The sequence below is a fragment of the Chiloscyllium punctatum genome, chromosome 10, assembly GCF_047496795.1.
Source record: "Chiloscyllium punctatum isolate Juve2018m chromosome 10, sChiPun1.3, whole genome shotgun sequence".
Classification (NCBI taxonomy): Eukaryota; Metazoa; Chordata; class Chondrichthyes; order Orectolobiformes; family Hemiscylliidae; genus Chiloscyllium; species Chiloscyllium punctatum.
Window position 1 is genome coordinate 87,763,311 of NC_092748.1, and position 17,647 is coordinate 87,780,957.

Here is a 17,647-nt window from a genome sequence, read left to right on the forward strand (position 1 = left end):
AGTTTAGACTAAACTGGTAGGCAGAGTCAATGAGGTATTTGCCGCACTGTCAGATGAGGTGTCAAGAGATTATGTAGAGGTTAAACAAGCTATTGGTACCATAAATTGGTACCAGAAGTCTGTCGACAGCAGTTCAGAAACACAGCAAAGGAACCAAATCAGACTTAGGTTAAGGTTGAAAGAATAGTCATTGTCATTTTGATTGATGGGTGTGTACTTTGAAAATAGACAGGAATTTGAGGGTCTAAGAGAGATTATTCTGCTGGAGAAGTTTATAAACTCACTTCCAGAGATGTTAAGAATTCACGTGGAGGAACAGAAGGTTCAGGAAATGAGAAGGGCAACAGAATTAGCAGATGAGTACATGCTGGTGCATAAATCAAACTTCCAGCCAGAATTTTGTCCTGTGAGGGATAGAAGTTGGGACAAAGAGAGATCCTACATTAATTGAAACCAAGGGTCGAGAGCATTGCTAAGATTTTACCACAGGTTAAAGAAGCCCAAGAGAGTTAACAGGAGGTGAAAGGCCTCAGGTATTTTCACTGTAATGGCGTGCAACACATGAAATTACAGTGCTGGTGGTTTCGGAAGGGCACTGGGAAAAGGTGTTCTCACTGCCAGAAGATGGGACACGTAAAGACACAGTGCTGGTCATTAAAGAATGGCGCTGTGGGAAAAGCTGTGGTTAAAGAAGCTAAGCCAGTGGCATTAATGAAGATAGTAAAGGAGATCCCAAGAAGAGCAGAGGAGCTGCAAGAGAGTGCACAGCCTAGGCAGAGGCTAAATATGGAGTTAGCACCTGATCCCTACAAAGAATTTGCCTCTGTGGATAACGTTTACTCAGAAAGAACAGGGGGAGAAGGACAAGAAGTTATAATTTTGAGAGATACAGGATCTAACCAGTCGCTGACAGTAAGAGATGAACGAATATGCTCTCTTTCTGGTCTGTTACCCGAGAGTGTGATAATATGTGGGATAGATGGACAGAAATTTAGCATTTCCCTTGGTAAGATCGGTTGGAGTGCCAAATCAAGACTGGGAAAGTTACAGTGGGAGGAGTGATTGACAGAGTGTCAGTTCCAGAAATTCAGTTTGTTCTTGGAAATGTTTTTGGCAGGATCCAAGGTAGGAGTAACACCCCTTGTTGTGGAGAAGCCCAAGGAAAACCAAAAAACTGAGAAGTTAAAACAGAAATATCCTGGTATTTCTCAGACTGTTTGGTAACCAGATCCCATTATCATAAGTCACAGTACACAGCGAAAATTAAAAAGAAAGATAAAGGAGTTGAGGTTCAGTTGACAGATATGCTGTTTGACGCAATGATGCAGGAAAAACCTGAACAGGCAGAGGATCAGACAGAAGTGTTTAGTCCTGAAAGGCTAAGGGACTTACATCAGCAAGACGAGATGATAATATAAATATATATTATGCGAGTGGAAACGTACTCTGAAAAGGAGGCAGAGAATATTCCGGAGGGTTATTATCTGAAAGAGAGAATCCTGGAAATGAAGACCATGGCAGGTTAATGCAAAGGAGAAATGGGCTGAAGTGCATCAGATTGTGTTGCCGGTAGCAGACAGACACGAGGCATTACAGGTAGTACATGAGTTATCTGTAGGAGGTCACCTAGGGGTACAAAAGACTCAGGCTAATGTACAAAAACATTTTTTTGGCCTGGAATGCACAAGGATATGGTTAACTTTTGCCATACGTGTTATACATGTCAAATGGTAGGTAAGCCACAGGTGGTAATAAAACCAGAACCTTTGTTGCTAATTCCTGCATTTGAAGAATCTTCCCCATTGGTTATAATTGATTGTGCAGGTCCCCTCCCGAGAACTAAAAATGGGAACCAGTATTTGTTAACCATAATGGATATGTCTACCAGATTTCTGGATGTAATTCCAATACGGAATATTAAGGCAAAAAAGGGTAGTTGAGGAGTTAATAGCTTTCTTCACACACATGGGCTACCCAGAGACATTCAGTTAGAACAAGAATCAAATTTTATTGTTAGGCTGTTCAAGGGGGTTGCGGTTAGCTTAGGTATACAGCACTTTAAATCCAGTGCGTATTATCCTGAATCTCAGGGAGCTTTAGAAAGGTGGCATCAGTCCTTGAAAATGTTGAGAGCACTGTCAGGACTACCTGAATTATTGGGATAAAGGTATCCCATTCATATTGTTTGCCATTGGAGATGTCCCAATTGAATCTACTCAGTTTATTCCCTTTGAATTAATATTTGGTCATGAAGTGAGAGACCCTTTGAAGTTAATTGAAGAAAAATTGACAGGACCAAAGTCAGAGATCTCACACTTAGATTATGTGTTGGAGGTGGGGGAGAGGTTAAATAGGGTGGGTGAATTAGCTAAACAGCACCTAAAGAGGGCACAGTGTAGAATAAAGCAGGTGGCAGATAAAAGCTTTGAGACTCTGATGTTTTCCAAGGGGATAACGTATTAGTACTGTTACCAGAGATAGGAGATCCCTTCAAAGCCATGTTTAGTGGTCCCTATCAAATTGGAAAAAAGTTGAGTCAGATGAATTGTCTAGTAAAGATGCCAGATAGAAAAAAAGATATTGAGTTTGTCATGTGAACATGTTGGAACAGTATTATACTGGAGAGAAAGAACTGGACAAACAGGTGTTAGTTACTACCCCACAGAATATGGAATCAAATCAAGATGACGTGGATTTTGATGTGCCTCAAAATAGATTAAAAAATAAAGATGTCCTTGAGGAGTGGGATAGGTTAATAAGCTATCTGTCTCAGGAGCATAGAATGCATTAGAAAGATTTGTTACTACAGTACAAGGGCAAATGTAAGGGGATGGGGAGGACAAATGTTATTGTACATGATGTAGGAAATACTGCTCCGATAAAACAACACCCCATTGACTTAATCTTTTCAAAGCCAGACAGGTCCAGATGGAGGTGGAGGCCATGCTCAATGAGGACATCCTCGAACCAAGTCAGAGCGAGCGGAGTTCGCTGATTGTCTTAGTTCCCAAACTGGACAGAACTCAATGATTCTGCGTGGATTATTGGAAGGTCAACGTTGTTACAAAATTGGACTCATATCCAGCTCCTAGATTGGAGGACTGTCTTGAGAAAGTCGGACAAACCAGTTAGCAAGTTGGAATTAATGCGTGATTATTGACCAGTACCATAATCAGAGTCGGCAAAAGAAATTTCCGTGTTTGTAACCCCAAATGGGCTATTTGAGTTTAAAGTGATGCCCTTTGAAGGAAGAACGTACCCACTACATTCCAAAGACTCATGAACAGACATGTGGCTGGGTTATCAAACAGTACAGTCTATTAGGACGATGTAGTGATCTTTAGTAAATCCTGGAAAGATGATAAAGTACAGTTGGCAGACCTCTTTGAAAAACTATGAGAAGCAAAACTGGTGATAAACTTAAATAAAACAGAATTTGCGAAAGCTGAGGTGATGTTCTTGGGACATAACATCGATCATGGAAGGTTGACCCCATGGAATGCAAAGACAAAGGCCATCAAGGAATTTCCTCGAAGAAAGAGGTGCTTCGATTCTTAGGACTCAGTGGATTCTATTGGAAGTTTGTTCAATACTTCAGCAGTGTAGTGGCACCGATAACCGATTTGCTGAAGAAGAACACAAAGTTTCAATGGACAGAACCATGCCAAGAGGCAGTCATCCATTTGAAATCAAATCAGTTTTAGCTGCACCAAACTTTTCAAAACCTTTTAAAGTCACCATCGATGCAAGTGACATTGGAGTTGGAGGTGTACTCCTACAGGAAGATGAAGATGGCATTGAACTGCCAGTTGGTTACTTTTCAAAGAAGATCAACATCCACCACAGGAAACATTCCGTGATCGAAAAAGGAACGATTGAATTTGGTCCTGGTCTTACAACAGTTTAATGTGTATGTCAAAAACAATGTGTCAGAGACAGTTGTGTACACTGACCACAATGCACTTACATTCTTAGAATGCCTTAAAGACAAGAATCTGAGACTATTTCATTGGAGTCTTACATTGCAGAGTTTTAATTTAAATATCATACATGTTGCTGGTAAGAAGAGTGTAATCGCAGATGTGTTATTGCAGATTTAACTGATAGAGTTGAGATGGGTTTTATATATATATATATACATATAGATAGGAAGACATTAAGGTGAACTTATATTAAAGTTATCTGTATGTTAGGGTTTTGTGTTTAAATGAAAAAAAATGAAGCTATCATTTTATTATGATGGCTCGTTTTTTTTCTTAAGGGGGGGAGGTGTTATGAAGATGTGGGTGTACTGTACCTTTAAGAGAGTAAAAGCTAGCAGGGACAGCACCAAGTGTTCTCAATAAGACACAATGTAACATGTGCTCCAGCTACTGAGGTAGCTACTTGCCTGGAAACGACAAAACAGATTCAAACTCGGCCAATTAGTTTAAATTATACCACGGAAAATACCAAATTACAATCAAGTTTGAATTGATTATATTGACAGTCTCCGATGTCTTGGGGTATAAAACCGGGGCAAATTGAACATTTGGGAGAACTGATACCAGACCAACAGTTGTAGACTGCAAGTTTTAACTCTCTGAGAGATACCTGTCCAGAGAGGGAGTTTGCACAGAGAAGCCTCAACACTGACCTGGAGAGCCAATCTACTGACGAAGATCAAGAGAAGATTCAGCAGCTGGCTGGTTTTAAAATTTGAATTTTCCTGTAAATCTTAATTGGGAGTTTTATCGGACTAGTATTATAGAAGGGAAGGTAGATTAGAGAAAGCAGGTGTAAATAGTTTTGAGTTCATTACTCTCTGGTATACTTTAAGAAATAAAGTTGTTAAGTTTTACTTTAAATAGTACTTGGGCTCTTGAATTTTCACAGATTACTGCATAGGATAAATCCTTTCTGTGTTGCTGGCTTAAATTAAGCAGAATGGTTTACCCCATGTTGTCATACATTTCAATGATCATATATTTTAATTTCAAATGTCAGGAGAGGTAAATCAAAGGGTAAAATAGATTGACAAATAGCCTTAAAACATAACAAATTACCAATTAAGAAAGATATTTTGAGTCATTAACTCCTTTTTCAAAAGAGCTTGTACAAATTGTGCTGTTGATCTTCCTTGACATCCTCAGAAGTCCTTCAAAATTTCTCTCTGAACTTCAAAAATCATCAAATCAAACCATAGAATATCTACTTAATTGTAAAGATTGCGATAGTTCATCTGACTGCTGAATTCCACAGGTAACATTGTCTGATTTAGCTGCATAAAGTAGGCATTACAGTATTCCTCTGCCCTTTAGCAATCTGAGAGGAAGTGTGGGGAGTAGACAGGTATAACCTTGGGACAGAAGACCTGAGCACACTTCCTGGTTAATTCAGAGGCAAGGGTGAACTCCCCACCCAAATAACAATTGAGGCATTTAAGAGCTAAATTAAAAAGCCATGTTGTTGTTGAAAGGGGTGGAGTCAGTTAATGTCTGCCGTGTACATACATGAAAGTAGTGTCATTGTAGTCCCAGAGAACTACACGCTGCTCTCTTATTAAAGAGAGACCACTCATGGTGTGTTTAACCAGAGGGTCACCATGCCTCAGACACGACGCAAGGTTGAGAAGGCAGGTCCCTCATGGTAACCTAAGCCAGTCATTTGACTCAGTTGGTCAGACATCCTAATCCAGAATCCAGTTTACAGTGCAGAATGATGCCAACGGCATGGGTTTAATTCCTGTACTAAATGAAAGTCCCATCTTCTCAATCTCTTCTCCTCCCCTCAGAAGTGGTGACTCTCAGGTTAAATCTCCACAAGTCTCTCTTTCTCAACTGAGAGAACAGCCATATTAGAAGGCTGCCCATTAAAAAAGCTAGATGCCCCAACCTAATTTTGGAGCTAGGTCCATGGCTTTGCTCTGGAACCTCCTGTTGTACCAGTAGTGGGAAATGGTCCCATTGATGCTGCTAGGATTGAAATACTCCAGACCCTCTTTTTAGCTCGCAACTCTTGCTGTTGAGATATTTGCCTTTAAAAAGGTCAACAAGCAGTTACCTGCCTGATGGATCCCAATGAGACTGCTAAACATGATCACTGCAGGTCTGCTCCCAACTTTTTGGTCAGTTGATAGGTCACTCCAATTCCTATTAAATACAGCCCATATTCTCCTGCTATATTTTGCCTTTATTAACTGTAACCATGTACCTGGGTAGTTTTATTTTCACACTCATTGAATACAATTTTATCCATATTTAATGATACATTTTCATATATATCTTTCACATATGGCATTCTTGGATTAAAGCCATTAGATTCTTTATCAAAATTAAAAATGAAGTAACAACATGAAACCCTCACCTTCAAATTTATTCTTCGTTGTTAGGAATTGTATATTTCACCTGGTTAAATTAATGGCAGAATTTTACCTAATCTCATTGAGTTTCTGCTTTCCTCTTCCACTTTTCACAAACTCTATCATGACCAGTACAGTATCTTTTAACTTTAATACGAAGGACAAGAGTATCTCACATAAAAATATGAGAGTAATTTACTCGATCTAACACTTTTGCTTGAACACACGGAAGAGTGCCTATAAATTAATGAAAAAAACTCCCATTAGACACCCAAAAATGCAATCAACATCCAGGCTTTGATGGACTGAGAAGAATTCCAAGCATCAATTTATTGCTGGCTGTGAAAGGCATTATAACCTGCAACTGCAACTTCATCATCTGAATTGCTCCAGGCTCTAAAGAATGCTGGAGGGTTTTTCTCTATCTGTACTAAGATGAATTTGCACCAACAGCCTCCCCCCATGACCACGACCCCCCACACACACTCCACATCTGTCTTGCATTCCCAGGCTGCACCTTCTTCCTTCCTGTGAAAAAGGTTTTTTTTATTTAACTGTTTGATTTATGCCACTAATATGACAACTTAATGCACAAGAGAACAATAAATCTCACTGATATTCACTATCACTAAAATAATAAATCACCATGGAATCTACTTTTAAAGGTCACAGAGAAGATTTTAAGAAGGTAATAATAAATTGAATGTTGTAAAACAAATGTAGTCCTGTTCTGCTACTTGTTGGCATCTATGATCACTCTGACGAAACATAAGAATGTTAGAGGATCTTTAACCTCTTATTCTTAGGCTGTACCTTCCTTCCACTCCAGAGTTGTGGGTACTGAGCTGACGAAATTGCCAAACCCGGGATGTGCACAGCCTGCCACAGGGCACAGGCAATGTTTAATGAAGTGGGTGGTTTGGATGCTGGGGTTTCTGCTTGTTCCTTCCAATGTTTACGCTTGGCCTCCATATAGGACGGTCAAAGATGGCCTCCTCCTTCATGGATGTTTCTTCTTCAGTTTGGATCTGAAACAAGGGATTAGTTTGAGTTGCTAGAAGTATTGCATTCTTTCAGGGAGGTTTTCGAGTATGCCCTTGAAGCATTTTCTTTGTTCTCCTGGTAACCGCTTCCAGTAACAGGGATCAGAGAAGGCAAAGAGACTGTTTTCTAAATCTTGTGTCAGACGTGAGAGCGATGTGATCCACCCAACAAAGCTGATTGTCAATAACCAGTGCTTCAATGCTGGAGACATTGGCTTGACAAAACTGGAGTGCTCAACCTCCCACTGAGTTTTGTGGAGCCCTCACTGGTGAGATTTCTCTGAGCTTTTCAGATATACTTTGTCCATTGTACATTCCTTCAGTTCATACAGAAGAGCCAGTAACTTTGCAACACTGCAGATAATGAGCTTGGTGTCAGTTGGAGGTTTTTGTCATCAAACTCTCTGTTCTTCAGTCAGTCAAAGACTCTAAAAACTCATTGGAGTGATGTTGAACTTTACACCTAATCTGTGACCTTGCAGAGATAAGGCCTTAAGGGATGGGTATTGATCAACATTCTAGTGGTTTGTTGTGGATCTTGATAGATGGAGGCAGTATTATCCAGTGGGAGCAGGCTGGTAGGGGACCTTTGTCAGGCTTAGTCTAACGCCCAATCGGTTATACATTTCTGATGCACACATGCAAAAGTGTGATGTGCACATTGCAACCTGATGACAAGACATTGAAATGATCTTTGATCTAGACTCAAGTTGAATAGATTCCTGCACAATACAGTGGGAAGCTGCTTGGACACGGTATGGAATATTTTAGCAAGAAAGGCAGAGATGAGTGCCAGTGCAATAACACTGCCTCGTTTGACCCTAATTTGCATACATATTGTTTCTAACTTTGGTGAGGATTGCAGTGGTAGAGAATGGTGATGATTTCTTGCATTCAGAAATAGTCTACAGACCTCTTAACAGTAACTATATGGCAGAACAATGAATAAATCAGGAGATAAGAAGGATATATACAAAAATGTACATCAATCATGGCTGACTTTAATCATTTAGATTTGAAAGTCAAACTGTTAGAAGTCACCACAAAATAAAATTAAACAATTATATTTGAAACAACCTTCAACAATAATATGTTGTGGACCCAACCAGGGAATCAGGTAATTTTGGATCTGGTGATATGCAAAGAGATAGGTTTAATAAATGAAGTCAGAGTAAAACCATCCCCGAGAAAACAGTGAACATAACATCGTAGAACTTATTATCCAGTTTAAGAGAGAGGAATTTGGACCAGATTCAACTGTGATAAACTTAAGTAAAGGTAATTACAACAAGAATGAGGGTTTTTTTATAATTAATTCATGAGATGAGGGTGTCACTAGCAAGGTCGTTATCTATTGCCCAACCCTAATTGTCCAGATGGCAGTTAAGAGTCGACGACATGGATTACGGAAGCTTCCTTCTTTGAAGGACATCAGTTAACCAAATGGGCTTTTCTAACAATCGACAATGGATTCATGTCACCATTGGACTTTGGGATATGAACCCAGGCCACCAGAACATTACTTAGGTCTCTGGATTAACAGTCCAGCAATAAAACCATTAAGCCATCACCTCTTATGCAGGACAGCTACAGTGGACAGGGAAAGGAGTTCAGCAGCAAGGACTGTTGAGGAACAATGTTAGACATTTAAGGAAGTAGTTAATGACTCACAACAAAGATATATCACAATCAGGAAGAAGGATTCGAGGAAGACGATAAACCAATCATGGCTAACCAAGGAAGTTTAAGATAGAATCAAATTAAAAGAAAAACTCTGGCAAAGATTAGTAGCAAACCAGAGGTCTGGGTAAGTTTTAAATATCAAAGAAGTGACCAAAACAATAAAGAGGGGAGAAAAGAACCTTTGATGGTAAATTTGCAACTAATACCAAAGAGAGCAGCCAAATGAATGTAGGCCCAGGGGATGAGGCTGGGGAAACAACAACAGCAAACAGGAAGTGGCAAAGTACTGATTGTTCTGCTGTAATATGACTGTTGCATTCCTCTGCAACCTTGCTCGATAGAAAATTATGCCACAGGAAACCGCTTTAGAAATTTGTGCTGTAGAAAATTGCTTATACCCATTCAGCAGAAAGTTTGCGTTACCCAAACAGCATCTACACTTTGTCAATCATGTTATAGCCAATTTGCATTATGAAACATACATTATACTTGAACAACTTTTAGCTGAATGGTGAATACGTTTCATCAGTATCGATGGTTGAATATATTATTAGTATTTCAAAAATAGGAAACAATGTATGGGCAAAAGGAGGAGAGGTCACAAACAAAAACACCATTATGCCATCAGATACAGGAGCAGAATTAGATCATTTGGCCCATCAAGTTTGCTCCACTATTAAATTACGGGTGATATATTTCTCAAATCTGCCTTCTTCCCATAATTCTTGATCCCCTTACTAATCAAGAGACTAATTACTAGAGAAATGGCATGAGGAAAACTAATGGAGATAAAGATCAAAAGGTTCTGCAGACCTTTTGAATTGTATCCAGTTAGGAGAAGTATGAGGAGGAATTTCTTCCCTCAGAGGAGAGTATATCTGCAAAAGTCATTACTTCTGAGGGCTTATGGGCTGGGTCATTAGGATATTCAAGGCCAAGATGTCAGGAAGGGAATAAAGAGTTATGGGGAAAAGAAGAGCTGGCAACTATCAGATCAGCTATGATTTCCCTAACTAACAAAGCAGACTCAATGGGATGAATAGCCTACTGCTTCTCTTACATCTTATTGCCTTGTGTTTTAGATTCCAGCTCTTTGATTGAAACATCTGTACATAAACTTGCTTCTGGCCTTCAATGTTTTGTGGTGTTCTTTTCAGGAATGCGTCGTACTTGCTATTTACTGGCTCATAGATCTCCTAGTCACTCTTATAAAACCAGTTTTGATATTCCCCAATAGAAAAACTTACAGTCTCCTTACAAATGCTGTTTAAGATAGAGTTATTGGCTGACTAGGGAGGTCCTGTTTGTTGAGCAGTCACAGGTTGACTGTGAGGTATTCGTTCTGTAGATACTTTTCACAGAATCCTTGACATCTGTGCTGCCATTTTCGGTCATGTTAATATTATATTGGAATATATGGTTATTGGTTCAGGAGTTCTCATATCTTGCCATGGACGGGTGATGTGAACATCCTTGTGCTGCCTCACTGGGTCAATGCCATAGCCAAGCATGTGACAATATCCAGGTGAGGGTGCTTCTATGAGGTCTTGTATTTGACAATTTGTAAAACACGATGGAGCAATAAACCTTTGTTGATCTTACAGGGACGAATGGATGTAGAGCATGCTCTCTCCACTGATGCCAACCCACAAGCAAGCAGAGTTCGTGCTTCAAGATTTGATAGGAATTGGGATAGTTGACAGCAACACCCAAATGGGCAGTGAAGCCTAACCTTCAATTATTTTGGCAGGCTTATCCAGTGGACACAGAACATGCTACACAGCAAACATGTGGGGGTCAGTGTATCATGCCTATCGCATGTATAAAGAACTCAAGCACGGGCATCTTCCATCCATAGAAGAAGAATCACTGATTGTCTACAGTGCGGAAGCAGGTCATTCAGCCCATCAAGTCCACACCACTCCTCCAAAGGGCACCCCACCGAGACCCATCCCACTCCTTGTATTTCCCACAGCTAACCCATGTAAGCCATATGCCTCTGAACACTACAGGACAATTTAGCCTGGTCAATCCACCTAACCTGCATATCTTTGGACTTTAGAAGGAAACCGGAGTACCGAGGAGTCCATGCACATATGGGGTAAACAGGCAAACTCCACACAGACGGTTGCCTGAGGGTGGGATCAAATCCAGGTCCTTGGTGCTATGAGGCAGCAATGCTAACCACTGAACCACAATGCCACCCTACATTTGTGAACTGAAACATCAGTTCCTCATTAACAAAACTCTGCCGTGACAGGCCTGAATCTCACACCCCTATCATAATCTGGGAATTACTGTGCTATGGCATTAAATTGCTGCCCAGAGTGTGACCTGGCAGGCAGAAGAAGGTCCACTCCCATTCCCCCCACTACCACACCCACTCCAGTTACAAGCTCTGCCCCCACTCCCAGCTCCATACCTACACCAGGTCCCAGGTCCTAGGTCCCAGCCCTGCCGCATTTTCACCATCCGTCCCGACCTCCCCCTCACTGAGGACGAACGACCAGTCCTCAGCAAAGGCCTTGCCTTTATCCCCCTCCATCCATGCATCAATGAATTGAATATGCATCGTGATGTCGAACACTTCTTCCGCCGCCTCCGCCTCCAAACTAACTTTTACAATCAGGACACCCGCCCACCTTCTGAGGACACCTTCACTCACCTTCAACACACTCCATCCACCTGGACACTCCACGTTGGCCTATTACCCGCCCTTGACCTCTTCAGTTCCAACTGCTGCTGAGACATTAACCGCCTCAAAACTGTCTAACCCCCTCCCCCACTCCAACCTCTCACCCTCACAATACGCTGCCCTCCACTCCCTCTGCTCAATCCCAACCTCACCATCAAGCCAGCAGATAAAGGGGGTGCAGTGGCAGTTTGGTGCACTGACCTCTACACCACTGAAGCCAGACGCCAACTCAAGGATACTTCCTCCTACTGCCCCCTTGACTATGACCCCACCCTCCCATCATCAAACCATCATCTCTCAGACCATACAGAACCTCATCTCCTCAGGAGATCTCCCACCTATAGCTTCCAACCTCGTAGTCTGGGAACCCCACACAGCCCAGTTCTACCGCCTTCCCAAGATCCACAAGCCTGACCACCCCGGCTGACCCATTGTTTCAGCCTGCTCCTGTCCCACTGAACTCATCTCCACCTACCTTGATACTGTTCTATCCCCCCCCCCCCCACCCCCCCAGTCCAGGAACTCCCCACATTTGTTCAAGACATCATCCACGCCCTCCACCTCTTCCAAGACTTTCCAGCCTCCAAAGCTTCATCTGCACCATGGACATCCAATCCCTCTACACCTCCATCCGCCATGACCATTGTCTCCAAGCCCTCCATTTCTTCCTCTCCCGACGTTCCCAACAGTACCCTTCCACTGACACTCTCATTCGTTTGGCTGAACTGGCCCTCACCCTGAACAATTTCTCCGTCGAATCCTCCCATTTTCTGAAGACCAAAGGAGTAGCCATGGGCACCCGTATGGGCCCCAGCTATGCCTGTCTCTTTGTTGGCTACATAGAACAGTACATCTTCCGTAGTTACACCGGCACCATTCCCCACCTCTTCCTCCGCTACATTGATGACTGCATCTGCACCACCTCGTGCTCCCGCGAGGAAGTTGAGCAGTTCATCAATTTTACCAACACATTCCACCTCGACCTTAAATTCACCTGGACCATCTCTGATACCTCCCTCCCCTTCCTGGACCTCTCCAACTCCATTAATGATGACTGACTTGACACTGATATTTTTTTACAAATGCACTGAATCCCACAGCACTGGATGACACCTCTTCCCACCCTACCTCCTGCAAATTTGCCATCCCGTTATTCCCAATTCCTCCGCCTCCGCTGCATCTGCTCCCAGGAGGACCATTTCCACCACAGAGCACACCAGATCGTCTCCTTCTTCAGAGATCACAATTTCCCTTCTCACGTGGTTGAAGATGCCCTCCAACGCATCTCATCCACATCCCTCACCTCCGCCCTCAAATCCCACCCCTCCAACTATAACAAGTACAGAACCCCTCAATCCTCACTTTCCACCCTACCAACCTTCGCATAAACTGCATCATCTGCCGACATTTCTGCCACCTCCAAACGGACCCCACCACCAGAGATATATTTCCCTCCCCACCCCTTTCCGCTTTTCGCAAAGACCATTCTCTCCGTGACTACCTGGTCAGGTCCATGCCCCTCAGCAAACCACCCTCCCTTCCTGGCACCTTCCCCTGCCACCACAGGAATTGAAATACCTGCACCCACACCTCCTCCCTAAGCACCATCCAAGGCCTCAAAGGAGCCTTTCACCTGCACATCCACCAATTTCATCTATTGTATCCGTTGCTCCCGATGCGGTCATCTCTACATTGGGGAGACTGGACACCTCCTCGCAGAGCACTTCCGGGAACATCTCCGGGACACCTGCACCAATCAACCCCACCGCCCCGTGGCCCAACATTTCAACTCCCCTCCCACTCTGCCGAGGACATGCAGGTCTTGGGCCTCCTCCACTGCCGCTCCCTCACCACCTGACGCCTGGAGGAAGAATGCCTCATCTTCCGCCTTGGAACACTTCAGCCCCAGGGCATCAATGTGGACTTCACCAGTTTCCTCATTTCCCCTTCCCCCACCTACCCCAATTCTAATCTTCCAGCTCAGCACTGTCCTCATGACTTATCCTACCTGCCAATCTCCCTTCCCACCTATCTGCTCCATCCTTCCCTCTGACCTATCACCTCCATCCCCACCCGCATACACCTATTGTACTCTTTGCTACCTTCCCCCACCCTCCCCTCTGACCTATCACCTCCATCCCCACCCCCATTCATCTATTGCACTCTTTGCTACCTTCGCCCCAGCACCCCCCCACCCCCCCCGCCCCCCCATTTATCTCTCCACCCTGGAGGCTTCCTGCCTCTATTCCAGATGAAGGACTTTTGCCCGAAACGTTGATTTTCCTGCTCCTCGGATGCTGCCTGACCTGCTGTGCTTTTCCAGCGCCATTCTAACCTAAACTCTGATTTCCAGCACCTACAGTCCTCACTTTTGCCTAGAAGAACATCAGTTCAATCAACGAAGTGGTAGATATACCTTATTCTGGAAGGGTAAGTTTGAGGGTGAACCCAAACTCCATATGCTAGGTTTCACCAAATCAATTGAATCAGCTGGGATCTCAGTGAGTTGTCTATGAGATAAATAAACCTTGGACTTGTCCTATCCCAGAGGCCGAATACCACAGCTATCAATGTTTATTCCCAAACCATATAATCAACAGATGAGCCTGGATCAATTGTCTCCTGTCTGAAAGGGAGACAAGTTGATATTCCTTGGTGATTTCAATGCCCAGAGCTGGATTGGATACAAACCTCTGGAAAGGCATGATTGTCAGAGAAGACATAGAAAGGACAAACACCAATGGAGTTCTCCTGATGGCATATCATGCTGATACTGTTTTTCTCCGCTCATGTAAAACAAAAATGCATTTAGCATTTTTCTTATTTGAAGTATTTAATAAATGATACAGCAGTTTTTATTTAATAGTCTCTATCTTTGAAAGAACACAAGAATACCTTAACAAAGGATAATCTAACGTCTTTTCAGTAAGGAGAGTTCCTGATTTTAAAAAACATTGATGGAGGCATGATTTACAACTAAGAACTCTTTGTTAACAAGAAACATTATTGCAGAGATAATTAATGAAGCAGTAAAATGTAAATTAATTTAATTTTCTAAATTTTTTTCCCAAAGTTTTGGATTTTGTAATTATTAGTAACAGGAGAGTAATTTAATTGTTGAAGTTGCATTAAGTTTGCTTAATTGATTGCTTCTGAATTCTATTAACAATTTAAAATATACTTTATTCAGTCATTTGAGAATTATCTCAAATCCCCTGATTACAGAGAAGAATAATACATAAGATTATTCAATATCTCAGACTTTTAGTTGCTGACAGAATATAATTTCTAATGGAATACTTATTCAATGTTTATTTGATAACTGTAAGTTGGTTCCAAATAAACAACTCATGATTTGAATCTCAGTTAACTGATTCCAATACCCAATTTTTAAATAGAGATTGCGGTGAGGTAGACATATAGACAGGGATAGAGAAAAACTGAGATGAGACATATAAATCCATCAGAAGAACTGTAAAGCTGTTAGGTTGAAAACCAGAAACAAAGAGAATTGTAAAGTCCCATCTGTGGTATAATCCATAAATGCTGAACATTTTTAGAGAGGACAGTTAATAAAAGCTGTCTCTTTTGAATTCTAATTGTCCTTTGGTTCCTCTTGCAAGTTTCGTCTCAGGTCATCCACGTCCTGTGTTTGAACCACATTGAGGTTACTTTACTGCTGGTTAGTTAAAGACCTGGAAATCCATCTTTACCAGCCCAGTGAATATACGATGCCAAATAGACTCCAAGTTTTTCAAGACAACAGGTCACTTATAGCTTTTCATTCGTAATTAGGATTGACCAATAGATGCTGGCCTTGCTAGCATGTCACATCTCATGGGAATGTGAATGGTCCAGTGTGAAATCCAGGCTATGACGTTTTTGACAGCTTGAGAAATGCGAATTGCAAAATAAGCACATAGTGTATTGAATTTTACTAAAGCCATTGATGCTATTTTAGCAATTTACATGACTCTCTCAAGGTAGTCATTAAATATTGTAAAACCAAAGTCTAGATTAGAGTGGTGCTGGAAAAGCACAGCGGGTCAGCCAGCATCCAAAGAGGAGGAAATTTAACGTTTTGGGCAAAAGTCCTTCATCAGGAATGAAGGGCTTTTGCCTGAAATATTGATTTTCCTGCTCCTCGGATGCTGCCTGGCCTGCTGTGCTTTTCCAGCACCACTCTAATCTAGACTCTGATCTCCAGCATCTGTAGTCCTCACTTTCGCCCATTGTAAAACCAAAGCCTGTCCAGGGATTGGTGGATTGTTACTAAGACTTAACCCATTAAAAGCTCTATCTATACTATTAATTAACAATGTTTGGGTCATCAAACAATTGTAGTTCATCAATTTTGTAAGGCCAAATACCCTCTATTTTCCTTTACTCGGCTCAAAAGCCATTCAAAAAAATATTTATGGATGAAAAATGCAATTTCTTTCTGAATTTTTACTCAGTGGATTTCTCATGACTTTCAATTGTTTCATGTATATTTCATTCTTGGTACAATCTTTACTACTCTTCTTTATCAACCATGATAATGCCTACAAGCTTTAATGAAACGAATTGAACTGCTGTAGCAATTATAATGATTTCAGTGCTACTTTTAACCATCATTTTTGTCATATTCTTCACACTTCAGTGGAGCACTTACATCAATTGAACTCAAGTTAGTTTTAATCCTGCAGAAACTGCTCAGTTAAAACTTCAAGCAAGACAGAAATGATAACTATCAGCATCAGAAATTAGCAGTCTTGCAGTGTAATGTGCCAGCTAGCTTTCAATAACTGTCGGCTTCCCAGAGATCACATGATCATAAAAGCAGCAGCTTCATCAACTAATACTCTTCAGTATGGTTATCTACATTAAATCTATTTACAATATGAAAAAAAATTCCTTTATATACAAAAATGGATCTTTCAGAAACAATATTTTTGATATAATATACATTTTAATTGACTAACCACCATACTGCCCTTAGGAATCAAATCAATTCTGAAGGAGACACTAACCACATGATACGGCTTCATCAGATCGATCTCCACAGTCATCTTCTAAATCACAAACCCATGACATTGGGATGCAACGGCCAGTGGTACAAGAAAACTGATTGGGTTGGCAAGTCTTTCCTGCAAAGAAATAATATTGATCAGAACATATTAGATGTCAGGAATCAATATTATTTTGTATAACTGAACATTTTCAAAAGTGGATAGAAATAATTTATTTTTAAATTGAAATATGCCTAGGATTACCCACAAAGTGAGATCCGATTGTTTTAAAATATTTCAAGTACAAGCAATTGCACAATTGAATCTTGAACATGTGCTTTGTGTAGCAAGAAAATCTCGTACTTCCTTATTACTCAACTGAATATAACCGCATCCCGTTTTAATGAAATACCGCATACATTTGTACCATTTCCATATAATATTACTGAATATGTTATAATGATACATTGTTAGGGTTTTGGAGATGTGCAATCTCAGTTACCGAACAGAGGCAGTTATGATACATAATGAATTTTTTACATAGTTTATTAAGTTTCTTAAGAAGCAGCAGGTTATATTAATTGGATGAAAAAGAATAAAACTATGACGATTGAGGTTGATTCACATCTGGTAGACGATGGAAAGGCCTTTAGTTGAGAGTATGTCACTCTTCCTACAGTTGTGAAAGCAGCATCCTTGCTGGCCAAAGTGATAGAGACCTTTTTCCTGTATCTTTCTACATAAAATCTGAACAAGACAGCTTTTTGACAAAGACTGCCCCCTCTAAGAGCTGTCCTCTGACTTTAAGCTTTTGTTAATGTATCCTGTTACTGGGGTTGGAAATCTTCACTGTGTCAATCACTTCTCTGAATGCTTTCAGTCAATGAGGACGGGA

At 41.3% G+C, this 17,647-nt stretch overlaps 1 protein-coding gene across 1 annotated transcript in view; it reads right to left on the bottom strand.

Annotated features, from left to right (window-relative positions):
• The window catches only part of LOC140482363 (low-density lipoprotein receptor-related protein 1-like), a 1,932,271-nt gene that overhangs the window by 822,056 nt on the left and 1,092,568 nt on the right, over positions 1 to 17,647 (bottom strand). Inside the window, exon 18 of the mRNA XM_072579726.1 lies at positions 16,774 to 16,890. Coding sequence (XP_072435827.1) covers positions 16,774 to 16,890 — 117 coding nt within the window. The remainder of the gene's footprint in view (positions 1 to 16,773; positions 16,891 to 17,647) is intronic.